General features: G+C 38.9%; 1 protein-coding gene across 1 annotated transcript in view; it reads right to left on the bottom strand.

The window, feature by feature from the left end:
• Window positions 1-2,576: 2,576 nt before the first annotated feature.
• Window positions 2,577-17,820, bottom strand: part of PLEKHA1 (pleckstrin homology domain containing A1) — an 84,637-nt gene continuing 69,393 nt past the window's right edge. Inside the window, exons 9-13 of the mRNA XM_065407403.1 lie at window positions 14,062-14,126; window positions 11,509-11,572; window positions 8,491-8,580; window positions 7,237-7,311; window positions 2,577-5,066 (exon numbers count right to left, since the gene is read on the bottom strand). Of these exons, the coding sequence (XP_065263475.1) occupies window positions 4,740-5,066; window positions 7,237-7,311; window positions 8,491-8,580; window positions 11,509-11,572; window positions 14,062-14,126 (621 nt within the window). The 3' untranslated portion in view covers window positions 2,577-4,739. The remainder of the gene's footprint in view (window positions 5,067-7,236; window positions 7,312-8,490; window positions 8,581-11,508; window positions 11,573-14,061; window positions 14,127-17,820) is intronic.

Raw genomic sequence — 17,820 nt, 5'->3', positions numbered from 1 at the left:
AAGTGGGTGGTTGCTTTCAGAACTGTAGGTGCACTGCAGCCGGTTGTGAACTAATAAATATGAATTATTTTCCAAATAATTTTATTCAGTAACAAAACCAGTGCAAAAAAAATTGTGCAATTTAAAAGCAAATACATGAAAAACTTAAGTTAATGGAACAGAACTCAACAAAGAAAGAATATTCATAACCATTTTACCTTAAAATACAGCAACTGTGGCTTTCAGAGGCCAGCGTATGTGAAACTGGGGTTATCCTTAATGTACCCTGGGCTGGAGTGGTAGAGGTAGGGTGTGACCCCTGATGCTACATGGAATGTTGGGGGGGGGGTGTAATGGAGTTTTCTACAGACTGCAAAGGGAGGCAAGCCAGTGATTGTTAAACCTTGAGGTCCACAAGAGTCTGCAGCAACTGTGTTTGCTGCCAGAGAAGCCCCATTATGTCCTGCTGCATCTCTCTCTCCTTTTCTTGCTGGGACTGTCTCCTGTCTGCTCTTTCCTTCTCCAGACTGTTTGCAGTGTTCACCCTCCAGGCTCTTTGCTCATGGTCTGACGCAGCACTGGCTTGGAGGATCTCACTGAACAGGTTATCCCGAGTCCTCTTCTTTCTCCTCCTTATATAGCTCATGTGGTCCATGGCTGTGGAGGGGGAACTCCTCAAGGCTGCAAGAGCAGCAGCTGCATATGAAACACACTGAGGTGCCATTGTCAATATAGTCACAATGGAAAGCGAAAGTTAAGATTAGAACTCCCTTGCTTCACTGAAGTTTTAACCAAGACATGCTTATCGACACTTCTGCTTGTGCACAGTGCCACGCTCAGCACCAGCCATGGCGAGTATGGGCTGCCAAAGGTGAGGGAAACAAGGAGGGAATTGCTCAGTTGGACCAAACTTGAGTATCAGGCAATGGCACTGAATACTGGCCCCATTTTCCACAGGTGATTTTAGCAGATATCTCACTCCAGAGGGTAACAAAGGGAGAAAGCACAGTTGGTGCTGGTGCACCGAAGACCCCCTGGCCCATGTGCTTTTAGCCTGTGTAATGCAATGGTACTGGCCAAAGTTATCACCAACTGGCATGGGAAAGTGTCCTACCACGGAGAAGGAAACAGCTCCCATCCCTATAAACCTTTGAGAGAGGATTTCAGAGTACCTCCATGGAAGTTTGCTTGAGATCTCGCAGGAGGGAAAGACATACCTGTGTACATAAAATGCTCCACATGGCCCCCTTGCCCAAATCTACAGTGGAATAAAAAGCCAATAACACTGCCTCTTTGTTGTACTGCTACCTCTTCTAATAAGAGTAAATAAATGAAAAAAAGTCAATGGCTGTGTCCTAAGTTGGGGGCATCATTACTGTAATGGGAAATAAATATACACACTTACCCAAAGATCCTTCCCCTGCATCGGGCTTGCCCATGCTCGATGGCTGGGACTGACTAGACTGCAGTGGAGTTTCAAACAGTCCTGGGTCATGGCATTGCTAAACCCCCTGGTCACATATCCCCACATAGTCTTCCTCATCCTCCTCGCTATTGAAGCTAGGGGCCTGTGACCCAGACTCCTTGATGTATCCACAGTGGTCTGCGGGGTGGCCGTGGGATCCCCGACAAGTACGACATGCAGCTCTTTGTAAAAGTGGCTGGTCTGCGGCTCAGCACAGGATTGACTATTGGTCTCCCTAGTCTGATACGCCTGATACAGTTCCTTTGCTTTCACATGGCACTGTTGCTGGTCCTTGTCCTGCCCCTTCTCCTGCATTCCTGGTGCAATCTGCTCATATATGTCCACATTTCTACAGCTGGTCTATAGCTGTGCTTGCACAACCTCTTCTTTCCACAGGCCCAGGCCCAATATTCTGTCTACTACAAACTAGAGCACGTCTGGAGTGTGCAGTTGCACACAATGGAGAGCTGCTAGTTGTGCTCACCAAGCTGAACAATCAGGAAAAGTCATTTCAAAAATGTCTGGGGCTTTAAAGGGGTGTGCGGCCTTCCAGTCTCTGTGACCCCTGGCCAGCGGAGTTCACAGTTGCGACCACAGCAGTGTTGGTCATTGTGGGACAGCTGCTGGAGGACTGTTCGAGTTGACCTAAGTAACAGTGTTTACCCATGCGCTGTATCAACCTGAATACACTGACCGTGGCTCAACACCGCTCAGGGAGGTGGTGTTACTGCACTGCAGTAACAGAGCATTTACATCAGTAGGAAACAAATTTAAGCATAGAAACATGCACAACTAGGTCAACACAAGGCAGCTTATGTTGACCTAACTTTATAGTGTAGACCGGGCCTCAGTCTACCACCTACAAACTGATGGTTTGATAGAGTGATTTAACTGTACCTTGAAGTCAGTGCTCCAGCAATTCGTTAAGACAGATGCTAAAGATTTGGGGCCAGTATACCCTACTACTTGAAGCCATTAGAGTGCTCAATCAATCAAACATGGAAGAATGAAACAGAAGATGCAATATATCAAAGGAGAAGAAATAATTTTACTCTTATGTTAAGATGTATCCTTTTGTGGTAAATGGTACAATAAAAAAATGTCAACAGTTCTTTTAAGTTATCAAACTGATTTATTGACAATTTAAATGTGACATATTTACAGGAAATAGCACTGGTTCTAAAATAATTTAACAATTTTTATAGATTATAAAAGTACTGATAAATAGGAGACCCTGACAATTACCAACCACAAATATATTTTCCTATGCTACTACAACAGTAGTTCTAATTTTAACAAGTCCCATAATGGAGCTGCTTTACCTCCACCTCATACATAAAATTGCCAATACCAAAATATAGTAAAATGAACATGCAGGGCCAAAGCTGTACCAGAGCAAGTGATTTTAAACGTGAGAACTATTTGAATTGAAATATTTTTTACTAGTGTCTCCCACAGTGTGTACTTGTGAAAAATAAGCTTTCAAAGAACCGTTGTCTTATTTTGATACAAGTTAAAAACTACACTACTTGTTTAGACTGCCACATTAATTTCCAACCCTGCACTAGCTTTCATGTGATGTTGAAGAGTAAAATGAAAAAGTGTAATTTACAAATACTATTGCCTAAAAACAGTGGTTAGCTTATGGATTAAAAAATTGAAGATGGTGATGTAATGGTTTTGAAACTAGTTAATATTTAATTCTCGCATTACACCAATTACTGTATCCTTGGATCAACAAGTTACTGTGGAAAAACCCTCTCTCTCAGGTCAGAAGTCAGTTTGGAAGCTGGAGAGAAGATGGACTTTTCTGATATGTAATTGTTAAGTTCCAGATGACGAACAGTATTGCAACACTGGGAAATGTGAATCACAATAAGCAGCAGCATATGAAATTTGTGGGGTTGGTGGTTGTTTTTTTTTTTGGTTACAGCAAACATTTTTAAAACCTAACTATGAAACCAGTACATGCTCAAGCTAATCAAATATTTGAAATGTAAAAGTTCTTAGATCTTTTGTTTGCATCACTGAAGCCCATAACAATGTAACAAATATTCAGTTTTATAAAAATCACATATTGCACAGCTAGTAGATGCAATACCAGCATGCTGGTATCCCTAGCATAAGATTTTCTATTTTAAATAATTGTTTTGAACTATGTTACTCAAAATAATTTCACCCCAAGGTTCAAAACCATGTAAATAAGGTCCGTGTACACATTGAATCTCAAAATGTTTAACAAGATGAGAAAAAACACAGGCACTTTAATAGATTATTAGTGCACCAAAATTACAGGCCACAATTGCATGACTATAAACAGTTCAGTACCAGTTTTGACATCAAACTAAATAAATGAGGTCTTTCACTGATCCAAATATAGAAACAAGAACTGTTCACAAAGCACTGATAGGAAAAAGAATCTCTCAAAAAAGTAATCCTAAACAATATGTTTAGACATTTAATACAAAGTAATTGCAGCAAAGCTTAATGTAATGCAATATAAAACTGGTTTACTTCAAAGGTGTAAGATGTAGTAGTCTGATTTCCCTCCCCCCATCCAAAACACCATTGTAGGTGGTCCATTAAAATCAAATGTGCAAAAAAATTACAATTCACCTTTAGGAGAGCATCAAAAATAGGTTTAATGTTCAAAATAGCATCATTATTCTAATGTGAATTTTACAGCACCATATACTTCGAATTCTAAGGGAGCTTAGAATTCTTAGTCTGGTAATATTTCAGCTGACAATGTTGATCTGATAGGAACGAAAGACTTTTTGTGCATATCCCAGTATCTGAAAAAGTCATAAAATTTTCAAAAGAGGAGAGAAATAATTCTCACATATGCATAAAGTCTTAATCTGGTTTATAATGAAATTAAATAATCACATTTGTAGGCATTACATTTTCTATAGTATAGCATTAAAATATTGAATGTAATTTTAGGTTTGCCAAATTGAGGGTAAAGAGTTGCTGGTACCTTATTTACTGGCAGCAGTACATATCTGAATCATGTAGTTTGGCCCCTTCCTATTATAAAAGTGATTTATTATCAGGCTGTGAGAAAAAGCAGATCTATTTCTGACCCTAATTTGAAGGCAGTATATAATTATTTAAATATATATAATTATATATGCGTGTACTGTGTATACACATACTTATGTATATACACACATACATAAAATCAGTGTTCCATTCTCTTTGTTCTTTCTTCCTAAAATCTTCTTTGGCTACAAGTCTGACCAAGGAAATTAGAGGACCAAACAGATGGATCATTCTCCAAACACTTCCATTATTACACGTCACTGACTGGAAGGCTTGCATCATCCAGATCCACTGGGCCAGGATCCTGTTCCTGAGTGCCATTTTTACTTTGAGGTTCCCATAGGCCCTGTACAGTCACTTTGGAAGCTGGTTCTCTTGGAGGGACAGCCTGGACCTTGAAGTTCCCTGGCTTGGCCTTGGTAAAAGATTCGTGAAATCCTCGCTTCTCCAAGGCAAGGCGTTTGGCGTTAAGGTTTGAGACCAGAGCGTTGTTGTGAGAGGCTGTGGAATGTGAGGTGGCTGCGGTGTTGGCAAAATAGAAAGCATAGCTGGATTCTGAAGAAGAGCTGGAATGCTCCTGTAAAAGGATAAGTGTTTGTCAGATAGAGTCAGTCATTAATGGCATGTTAGTAACTCAGTTCCAGACTTTACTCTGTAAACCAAGAAAACAGAAAAAACAAAGCAAAGCATCAGCCATGGCAGCAGGAAGTGGGTGCTTTCCCAAGGCAGTGCATTTTTAAATGTGAGCTTACAGCTGTATGTGATAGCAAACATCCATTTCAGCTGAAGAAACTAAGTTATGTTCCTGAAGTCAAGCTTGGCAGCTCTTTACATTTTGATACAAGAGTCTAGCAAGGCCAAACTGATATTTTTACTAATATGTTTAATGGCAATTAAATTGTGTTTGTTTTCAATACATGTTAAAGCTCACATCTTCAATGTCATAGATGGAAAAACTAATTGCAAGAGAAAAGTGTATTCAAATGATATTTGGTATACAAATATATATATATATTCACATCCCAAAATCTGAAGCACTGTGGAACTCTCACTGCTCCCTCCCCTTAGGATATTCTGCTGAATCAAGTTAAAGCAGGTTACACTTCTGTTCACTGACAATCTATTTCCTATTTTTGTTCCATTTTATTCTACTGAGCCACAGAGCAAAATATGATGAATCAACTACTGTAAGAAGTTAAAGAATCCTTTTCTGGAATCTTAATTGTTGAAATCTTAGAAAATATTCTTAAAGTAATGCTTTTGAATCTAGATAAACAGTCTCTTTTTTTAAACTGAAAGAGCAATATTGAAATAATTTATTTCTCAAAACAACTCAAGCTACTAATTGTACAGAAGTCATTTTCAAGTAAGTGTTTATTACGGATTCCTGCCATTCCATTGAATGACAACTTTAGAAGAGTCAAATTCAAGAAATAAATCTACCACTATTTAAATACCTTCTTGCCAGAAAGGGGGCAAACTATCCTCATCTATTACATCATGATTCAGATAGGCTAGCACATACTTATGCCTCTTTTGACTTTAACATATTTACTTTGATGTATCACCATAAGAGGTCTGTCAAAGAAAGAGATAGAGATGCTCTGTGTGAAGAATCTGAAAACCTTTTCATATTAATTGTCAGTTTAATTTAGCATGGTATTGGATAGATTTAGAGACATAATTAAATTTGCAGTGCTGGTTTGGCCAAATCAACAATATTACCAATATATTAAATAGGTAATATTTATATTTTCAGAGCTATTATGCATTTGTAGATACAATCTTAATAGGATGTGTGTTAAGAACTTAATTTGTTGGCCTTTCACATTGTTTTTAGGAGCAATTCCAGGAAAAGTATTTTACGTTATTTTGTCCTGTTTTTATGGTCAATAGCCTATTTGCCACACCACTTATTTCTAATAGCAAAAAATGTTTATAAAAACAGCAATTGTGCTATATGGTTCAGTGATTTATCTGGCATTTCTGTCTATTTTCATCATTAACCTCAGTTACACAAATGGGAAAACTGAACCATTACGCCAAGTTTTCTAATAAACTGTTTTTGTTCAGATTTTGCTACTCCCTCCTACCCCCGCCCCAATTATAAATTCCTAGTTTAAGACATTATGCTGCTTTACTTTTTAAAGCATTTTTAAAAATAACGTACAAGTTACAACCCCTTCAATATTTTGGCTAATAATTTCATGCATACGAGTTTTAAAAGCCATGCAAATCAGGCTGCAATATTAGCCTTCCAAATTATTGCAGTTATAAGATGCTTGTGTATGTGCACGCATCTGTATTAGTTGGAGATCGCTTTTAATTTGTATTTTTGCTGTTACAAGGTGTCAAAGTTGTAAGGTAAAAAACGGAAATATGAACTCTCATGCAAATTAATCAAAGTTTTAATACTTTTCTCTTTAAACTGCATTTTATGTATTTTAGGGTAGTACGATTTGTACTTTGAATGTGAGAAATGACTTAGCATCATTTTTGCCATTACGAATTTAAAAAAATCAAATGTATTTTAGAAATCAATAGGTAATACTTAACTGCAAACCTAATGAGTGGTGTGAAGTAGTTTATGAGTTAGTTTTCAATAATGGTAACTGAAAAAAGCAGTGGGATTAAGAGTTAATTTTACATAGTGTGTATTAGCATTTTAAATCCTAGCCCTCTGTTAAGAAGGCAAGTTTACATGAGAGCCCACATACGTGCTGCATTCACCAGTTCTTGATGTATACCTCTGTATACAAGGATTCGACAGCCTTCTGGCCTGCCGCATCTGGAACACAGTGCAAAGCTAAGATTAGAGTAACCTATACTTCAGGAACGGAATAGAGGGAGGAAAAAGAGAAAGTGTTGCCAATAGTTATAGCTAGGTTGCTTAGTCAGCCCCACCACAAAGCATACACACACTAACAAAATACCCATCTCCCTCTTTTCCTCTCCCCCAGAAAACATTTTTTAAACTGAGTCTATTTTGTGATAGCAACTTTTACTTAAAACATGAAGCAGCTATAAAATTACTAGCTGCAAATACTAGTGTTTAGATCAATTGACAGCAATCACACTAGCACACCATCAACATGTTTGTGCATTTAACAGCCAGATTTCAAAACTTAGATTTCCAATGTATTATGGGGGTAGATATAACTCAGTTTATTACAAAATATCACATAGAAAAAAAGTGAAAACCATACTTGCAGCATCTGAACTGTGAAGTATTCCAAGATAAATTTGGACATACTTGATGACACTGTGACACTATTACAATCTTTAGCATGAAATACAATAATTTGTGTTAAAAAAAAAAAATCTGAGCATTTCTAATGTAGGTCCTAATGAAAAGATATATACAGTATGAATGCTGCTATCCACATGCTTAACAACTGTTATGATTTAGGTCACAGTTGTATACACACAGTTCAGTAATGCTAGATGGTGTTCACACAGGGTCTCCAACAGCAAAACTTCTAATTCACACAAGTTATTTGCAGTCCCCCTCCGGCCCAAAACGCATTAAATTTGGAACCATAGCTGCTAACATGACATATGGCCAATAGTCAATCCCGAGGATGTGCAAATTGAATACTCAAGATTTTTAATCAATCTTATATAATTTAATTGCAAAGTTTATTAATTAGCAAAAAATCTCGCAAGAATTAGCAGTTTCACTGTAGTTCTTCAGCTAGTAAAAGCTTAGTGATAAGAGCTCATACTGAACTCAGAAAAGTCTTCATACTCAGCACTTGCATTGTCTTTACATTTAAGACAATGCAATGCATACAAAGCTACATACAGATAACACTAAATGAGCACTCAATTAAAAATGCAAAATGTTTTATGCAAATTTAATATGCATGAAAGTTCATGCAAAGGAGATATGTTACTACTGGATTGGGCGAAAGGGAGATGAAGGAGGAACAAAACAGAATTTCTTGTACTAGATTGACACCTCCTAGAGACAGTATATTATCCACATCTCAAACACATACAGAAGCTGCTGATCTTCCCGGTCCCCGTTGTGCCACTATAGCCCCAGATATTGCTTTTATCCAGCTGTGCATGTCCTCCGGGCTGTCTGCCTAAATCAAAAGAAAAATTTAAAACTAACATTAGATGGCTATTTAAGCCGGGTGAAGATGCTGTTTGTTTATATGGGTAGTCTGGGAATACAATGACCAGCCCAGCTTTCTTTCCCACTGGTAAGCAGGGGTAGGATTTTTCTAACTACCTATGACTTTTGAGCACAAGTGTGTGTGTGGTTTTCAGTGGGATTTATACTCCTAAATCACTCAGGCACTTGTAATAATCGTGGGTGGATTTCCACACCATATTTGTAATATTCCTCCAGGTTAATACTGTAACAACATTTCAATCAGAATTGGATTTACTTGTTGGTTTATTTTTTAAAGGTGACCATTGTAATTCTCACAGGATTTTCAGTGATGTATATAAAGGGGACTTGTCCAGTGCCACATCCTCATATTTCTCCTTCGCTGTTGTTGTTGCTTCCTATGAAACAGTAACTAAAGTGGTCAGGTGAGGGATCTGGTGAAATACTGCACAAAGTAACCGATATGATGTATTGCTGGTCAAATGCCACCCACCCACCCACCCACACTGTGAATGAGTAGGTTTTTTTTTTTTTTTTTTTTTTTTTTTTTAAAGTTAGGGATCAGCCAAATTTACAGATAATGAAAATTGTTCATCTACCTTCTCAAAACACTACACAGAACACATGCAATACATGTGTATTACACACACTTCACATGATACATAAAATAACTTGTGTTCTTACTTTGATTAAATTAACATAATATTTAGAAGAATCAATCACCTATCTCCTTACAATCACCTTATTGGTGTGCACACACATAAACTAATTGATTATCTCAATCCACACACTATATGATAGGAAACAACTGGAATTGTTAAGAACAAGTACTATATTTTCCAGTTAACCACACTGGGACAAATCATTGCTTCTCAAACTCCACTGTCTCTCCTTATTGGAAAGGTATATATACAGTATTTATAATTGTTTCTTTGCTTTTGTTTTCTGTCACTTGTTTTTAGTCACCGATGAACCAGTATGGATCGACAAAGTTGTCAATTTCTACTTTCGCTCAGGGCACATATGAATAGTTTAAAAATAAGGGTCTTTGGGAGGAGGGTAACTCAAACTGCCTATTTCCATACTTCCACATGTATGGGGTTCTTTTAAATATACAGTAACCTTTAACTCTTAATTTCTTGGGTCTTAGCAGTTGAAATTTTTTAAAAAAAAAGTCTTGACAATATTTTAATTCTCAACACTAACTCTATCTTAAAGCTGTGTGTTTGGGATATAAACACAAGATCCCCATTCATCAATATTTGCTTTCATGCGAACATTTCAAAATATATCTGAAGTAGCAGATTTTGGTACACTTTCTTTGCAAGTATGCTGATTACATTAGACTAAAATGCTATATAAATAGCTGCTGTAGTAATCTAAAATCAGCGCTCAATGATTCAACAAGGAGTCAAAATATGGCAGTAGCAGTGACTGAAGTAATATTACTGAAACAAGCACTATACTAATTGCATTTTTGAGGTAGCTGGTCTAGGGCTTTCACTATTACCAGTAACGCAAAATATATATTACAATTAAGATACTTAATTCATAGCAGCCCAATAATCACTGAATCATTTTAAAATGTGATGCCAGAATTAATATTCAGCAATAAACAAAAGCAAACCTTGCTAAAGCATGCAGTGGGCCGACAAGAACATATTAAAACCTTCTAACCAAATCAGTCATAAAATAGTGTCTGGGAACTTGCACATTGCAGCGAGACAAGATACCAAGTTAGGAGTTGTTCTTAGAGCTACACTAATTAATTAAAAACAATGAGGAGTACTTGTGGCACCTTAGAGACTAACAAATTATATGGGCATAAGCTTCCGTGGGCTAAAACCCACTTCATCAGATGCATGGAGTGGAAAATAGAATAGGCAGGTATATATACACAGTACATGAAAAGATGGGAGTTGTCTTCCAAGTGGGAGGTCAGTGCTAACGAGACAATTCAATTTAAGTGGAAGTGGGCTATTCTCAACAGTAGAATACCTAGTGAGGAAAAGTCACTTTTGCAGTGGTAATGAGGCCAACGTAATCAGGGTGTCCCAAAAACTAATTTCCCCATACTCTTACTCACACCTTGTCAATGCTTGAAATGGGCTACCCTGATACTGTAAATTTGGTGGGTTTTGTTTGATTTTTAAAACATGTATAGTTTTTTAAAATCACCCTGGTAAGGATATGTGAGCAAATTGTTTTGTGCATGTACTATTAAGTCTTCAGTAAGATATGGCAAGAATCATTGAAGTATTTTCTGGTTGTGAAAGCACCACATACAGCCAACAAGTCAAAGTATGGTACATTCAAAGTGAAAGTTCATTTTTTAGACAGATATTACAAACAAAGGCTACTGGAGCTGCACGGTAGTAGTTCACATTCATCAGTTAAGGTTACTAGTTTGAATCTTTGACCATTCATCTCCTAGATCTCTGTAGTTTAAATCCACAGTGAATTGTAAAACTAATTTTCTATAAATAAAAATGTAATCATTTAATTAATAGTACAAATTTTGTAAGTGTATTGACCTGGCACTATAGAATTTAAATAACTTTATGCCAAATGTCAACTCAAAAAGTATTTAAATTAATAAAGGAGAGGCTGTTTAGGACTTTCATAAACTTCAATCAATCAATCATTCTTGCTTGCAAATCTGACATTTCCCATATGGATTTCAGAACAAAACCTACACTAACATGACAAGCCAGTTGGCGCTATTGTAAGGTCTGAAATACTAAAGTATTTTACAACCAATGTATGTGCAACTGAGAGGAAGACTGCAGACTTTACTTTCTCAAGAAAATCAAGTATTTAAACAGTTTTAACAGTAAAGTATTCATGCTTAATTTTCTTGCAGAATGATCTGGTTTTACCCAGAGTGAAAGGTTACCTGTACATAAAAGGTTCGAGAAGTTGTTACAATTTCAAAGAGATTGTCTCTCATCATTATATCACTGGAAAGACAAAAAACAAATACTTAATAGCAATTTAGATTTTTAAACTGCTCTACTTAAAAACAATGTTATACCTAGAAAATCAGAGTATGCAGAACTCTATATCCGTCACCCTTCAAATTAAACTTTTATCTTTCCTGAGGAGTTGATAGTCACTATCAATTATATGACTGATTGCGATGGGATGTATCAACCTTGCATTAGCCCAGCAAGGGTTAATCACTCACTATGGGTTCAGGAGGCTATGCCTCCTGCTCCACTCTAGGTACCTTTTCCAGCTTCTAGGCAGCCAGGCCCTTCTCCTTCAACAAGCAGAGGGAGACTGTCCCTCTGCCCCTGGCTTCCCTGCCTTTATAGGGCCAGCTGAGTGTTTGGGGCGTGGCCCCAACTGCAGCCACTTCCCCCAATCAGCTCAGCCTAAAAGCTGCTTTCTCCAGCCACAGCCCCCTCCCAGGGCTGTTTTTAACCCCTCTGGACTGGAGCGGGGTGATCAGCCCGCTACAGCTACAAATAACCAGAGACAGTCTGAATAGTTTGGTTCTGTCAATGTAATAAAATAAGGATCTGGAGACATCCAGAGTCTGACGCTTCTTCTATTCTCAGCACTACCTGTTCCTTGTGAAACAATGTAGGGTGGCTCAGCCATGAGTGCTTGAAGCTCTCTAATCCTTCTAGTTGAGGTGACAGCAACCAGAAAGGGTGAGGGTGATCTGGTGTAAAGAGCATACTGAAAGAGGTTCAAAGATGGGCTCCCTAAGATTCAGGATGACAATATCGAGATCCTATGCCAGAACAGGGTCCCTAATGGAGCTGAGGCCCAGTTTGACATGAGCAATTAACTTCTGGAATGAGGCCTCATTTCTTGTAGGATAGAATTAGGGAGGTAAACATACCATGAGGCTGAAAACAGAACATTTGTGCTAAATAAGTGAACAGGTCAGTAAGCTAGAAAGACAGAATGTCTGAGCCCGCTAAGATAAGAGGGAGAACACCCAGGGAACCATTTACTAACAACTGGTAAGAGAAGTTCGGAATGTAGAAATGATGTAAAGATCAGCTTGAGCATGATGTACATGGATTGGTTTCTGAAAAGTAACCAAGCCAATCATGAAGCATATGATGCGATAATGTGTAAATGTATATAAAGGAAGAGGTTTTCTGTGCAACTTTGGATGTATAGTGTGACCTATACCCATGACCTATGTTTGAGTCTGATCAACTCAAGTGTAGCTTTGCTGTATGCCAAATAAAATAACCCGAGTGACGAAATGTGGAGTCGAACTGAGCGTTTTGGATTCCAGACAACTGGATGAAGTCTTCTCCCACAACTGGACACAGTGTTCTGGATAAGCAGAGTTCAAAAAGTCTTGCAGGGAATCCCAATATGCCTTACTGGCAGGTAAGCATGTAACAGGCTCTTGAGGAAACTGGATACAGTTGAGTCAGAGAAGCTAAAGCATGACTATACTGGAGGATAACAAGTCAAGACTGTCATAAGGTGGACACTGATGGAGCTGAACAACAGGCTACTTTTAAATGCAGCAAGTAGTAAAGGATCTTTGGTAACAGAAACTGCAATGGGTCTAGATTGTGTTGGGAATCTCCTCCGTTTTGAGGCATAAATCTTTCATAGATGTCTTCCATTCTGTAGAAGAAAATCTCCTGAATCTGCAAGGAGCAGTCTCTTTCAGTGGTACTCCACCTGCCAACATCCATGCAGTCAGGAACAGAGACTCTGCCGTCTGCCACGAGTGGTAAGAAGGAACTGAGGCAGGGTCGCATTTATGCCATCACAAGGGAGCACAAGGAGGCACAGGGCACACGCATGACCCTGACACACACTGCTATTCAAAAAGACTCCAATCTCATGTGCATGGGGTGCAAGCTCATCTACAGCAGAATCTTCACCAACACATACCCGAAGTAGAAATTTCAGTTTCATCCTCACTTCAAAATATACTGATGTTAGTGGTTTAATTGTTTCCTTGATTTTGTCATTTATGGTTCATTCTGACCTTAACTCACTGCTGGGGATCATGCAGTGCAAGCCTCAATATCAAAATCTCATGCTATACATCATAAATTGCACCATTTAGATACAACAGGGTACTTAACCACAAAGCTATCTGTTGTCCCTAAATACACCAACTATCACACATGTATCTAAATTAACTAATTGGAATTAAGCAACAAGTCTTTTGGCTGATCCTACATTCTAGCCCGGGGTCCTCAAACTGGGGGTCGGGACCCCTCAGGGGGTTGCGAGCTGTCAACCTCCATCCCAAACCCTGCTTTGCCTCCAGCATTTATAATGGTGTTAAATATATTAAAAAGTGTTTTTAATTTATAAGGGGGGGGGGGTCGCACTCAGAGGCTTGCTATGTGAAAGGGGTCACCAGTAAAAAAGTTTGAGAGCTCCTGTTCTAGCCCAACAAAACTGTTTACTGTGATACTTCAGATATTTTGCATCAATGGTTAATTTTTCTCACCTTTGTTTACATTCCTGAACTTTATGGACCTCTTTAAGAGGTATGATCCGGAGAGGTTCCTTTTCCTGCAAAAAAGGAAAAAGGTTTCAGTGGATTAATTTCTTTCAAGATTCAAATAATCAGGATTTTGTTACTCAGGACTGATTAGCAATAACAGAGAGATACAGGGAGACTTCCAAGGCAGTGATTCATTATTGCTTGCTCCAGCTAAGACTTTGTTCGCTCTCATAAGCATTGAGCTCCTTTGCAAATTCTAGGGCATGAAAGCATTATGAATCTTTTTTTTTTTATTATTATTATTTGGAACTTTGTGTAGCTACCCATTATACTCAACTGGATAAGGTCCAAGAGGATCTCCATGATTTAAGCCACCTCTTTCTTTCCAAAGCATGGCACAGTAATCATAGAATCAGAATCGTAGGACCGGAAGGGACCTCGAGAGGTCATCTAGTCCAGTCCCCTGCACTCATGGCAGGACTAAATACAATCTAGACCATCCCTGAAAGGTGTTTGTTTAGCATGCTATTAAAAATCTCCAATGATGGAGATTCTATAACCTCCCCAAGCAATTTATTCCAGTGCTTAACTACCCGGACAGTTAGGAAGTTTCTCCTAATGTACAACCTAATCCGCCCTTGCTGCAATTTAAGCCCATTGCTTCTTGTCCTATCCTCACAGGTTAAGGAGAACAATTTTTCTCTCTCCTCATTATAACAACATTTTATGTACCTGAAAACTGTTATGTCCCCCCTCAGTCTTCTCTTCTCCAGACTAAACAAACCCAATCTTCCCTCAGAGGTCATGTTTTCTAGACCTCTTTCCTAGACTTTTTTTGTCTCTGTTCTCTGGACTCTCTCCAATTTGACAACATCTTTCTGGAAACGTGGCAGCCAGAACTGGACAAGATACTCCAGTTGAGGCCTAATCAACGTGGAGTAGAACGGAAAAGAATTACTTCTCATGTCTTGCTTACAACACTCCTGCAAATACATCCCAGAATGATGTTCATGTTTTTTGCAACAGTGTTACACTGTTGACTCATACTGAGGTTGTGATCCACTATGAACCCCACATCCTTTTCTGCAGTACTCCTTCCTAGCTGTCATTTCTCATGTGTGCAACAGATTGTTGCTTCCTAAGTGGAGTACTTTGCATTTGTCCTAATTGAATTTCATCCTATTTACTTCAGTCCATTTCTCCAATATATGTAGGTCTGTTTCCTGCACATTTAAATAAACCTCAGCACTGGCCTTTCAACTTCCAGTTTCATGTGCCACCATGTGGCTGTTGGAGGGAATAGGAAAGTTTCTCTCTGCTTACCTGAAATTTTATTTTTAAATACTAAGGTTACTTATAGGTATTTCTGACAACTTGCAACTTCAAGGAAGAACAAGACCTGTCTCTTGGCAGCAGGGGAATGCCTTACCTCCTGAAGTTACCTTCAGTGAGAAATTGCACAGCCAGGATGATTCAAATCTACTTTCCCTAAATTATAGCTTGTTAACTATACTTTGAGGAAAAGCACAATGATTTCTTCTACAGAGAATAGTAAATTCCATTTAATAACAAAACACCCAAATCCTGGGATGCTAATTTCCATTCCTTCTCTATTCAGGAGGATCCATTTGTCTACAGAGGGCCGGATCTGTTAACCTCAAAGAAAGGAAATTTTCAAGTAGCAAAGACAAGTTCTCTTATTCTTTGGCCTGGTCCACACTACCCCCCCACTTCGGACTAAGGTACGCAAATTCAGCTACGTTATTAACGTAGCTGAATTCGAAGTACCTTAGTCCGAACTTACCACGGGTCCAGACGCAGCAAGCAGGCTCCCCCGTCGATGCCGCGTACTCCTCTCGCTGAGCTGGAGTACCGGCGTCGACAGCGAGCACTTCCGGGATCGATCCCAGAACATCGATTGCCTGCCGTCGGACCCGGAGGTAAGTGTAGACGTACCCTTTGTGCTAAGGCCCACAGATCCATTACAATGGAAATTTCATAGAAATGTGCCTCCACAGTGGGTGGGAAGCAGGATCTTCCATTAAATATTGGCATCTGAAACAAATAAAATATCTCCTCCATCTTCCCCTGGGCACTAAGGCATGGAGAAGATTTCTACTTTTTCACAATCAACCTGTGGAACTCGTTGCCAGAGGCGGCTGTTAAGGCCACGACTATAAACAGGCTTCAAAAAAGAACTAGATACGTTCACAGAGGATAGGTCCATCAATTGCTATTGGCCAGGAATGGTGTCCCTAGCCTCTCTTCGCCAGAAGCTGGGAATGAGCGACAGAGAATGGATCACTTGTTGATTCCCTCTGGGGAACCTGGCACTGGGCACTATCGGAAGACAAGATACTAGGCTAAATGGACCTTTGGTCTGACCCAGTATGGCTGTTTTTATGTTCTTACCAAAATAAAGAAAATGGCATTGGCTATGACTGGATGACCAATATGTGCAAAATGTGGTGGACTTGCATATTAATGGCTGTGTGGCAGTCTAGTTGACTGCAATACAGTACTACTCTACCCTGAGAAAGTCAGTGCTCCTAAACACTGGACTTTGATGCTTAATCAAAAGAGGAATATTTCTTGAATTTACTCAGTGAATGAATGCTATGAGAGTTGTGAGGAAGCACATACCTGAATTAAAAATATAATACTGGTCTGTTAGAGAAAGCTCCCAACTTCAAAGCTCATCTGAATGTAGATAGTGGCCATTGGAAGCCCTACTCTAATGGATATGAAGTCTGGCACCTCCCTTCAAGGGGTCAATCAGGGTAGTGTTGTAAGGAGCAGAGTGAGATTCAAAGGTCATGCTTAATGATCGTCCCGGCTGGAATAAGGTTGATGTCCCCTAATGAAGCATTTAATGTTGGGCCTTGTACAAAACTTCCTTTTCATGAACATGCTGAGAATATTATACTACAGTGCCTTGACGTTTTGCTTGGACACATACTTACAAATTCATAATAAAGCCCTCCAAGAAGAACTCATGGCTATGCTTCACTGTTTTAAAATGGTAGTTAAACTGTGGACTTTGCCCCAGACAGTAGAATATATTGTATTTGTTTACTTTTGTTTTGGGATCCATGAGAGCAATAATCACTTATTTACTGTTTGTATTAACCACAGTGCCTACGAGCCCTCATCATGGACCAGAACTCCCTTGAGCGAGGCATGAGACATACAGAAGAAAAAGACAGTCCCTGCCCCAACGAGCTTACGCTTCTTCCAAGGGTTTATTTTAAACATCTTTGGTCCTGGATGGAGGACTGATTTTGCAATAGCAGATCTTTATGAGAGCTGAAGATGCCACTTGTTTTCCTTTATGGACATCATCATGTTAATCTTCGGAGATGAAACCTAGCACTTGATTGTATTCAATGTCAGCCCAGGCCTATGATTGACTTTTCTGGCACCATGCATCTGTCCTGAATCCAAGATACTTCAGGAACCATTTCAATGTGTTTACTTCAGCTTTCTCTGTGTACATAATCCTTATCTCTTCCCAGATAATTTTTCTGATAAGTGAAGTTCCTTCTTCCGTAATGCCAATATTATTGCTGCCATGATCCTGGAGACACACCCTGGCAGCACATGTAATTTCAAAAGGTAATGACTGACTATGGGAAGAGAAAAAGGCTACCAGACAGCTGCAAAACATAAAAGAATTGTCTGAAGATAGTAAAATGGAAATTCTTTGAAGACAAGCCTCCTATAGAAACTTACTTAGGCGTTTCATGCAGGGCCCTGCTCTGT

The sequence above is a fragment of the Emys orbicularis genome, chromosome 7 (genome assembly GCF_028017835.1).
Source record: "Emys orbicularis isolate rEmyOrb1 chromosome 7, rEmyOrb1.hap1, whole genome shotgun sequence".
Taxonomy (NCBI): Eukaryota; Metazoa; Chordata; order Testudines; family Emydidae; genus Emys; species Emys orbicularis.
Note: the sequence above shows the minus strand (reverse complement) of the source record. Positions and strands in the feature narration are given on the sequence as shown.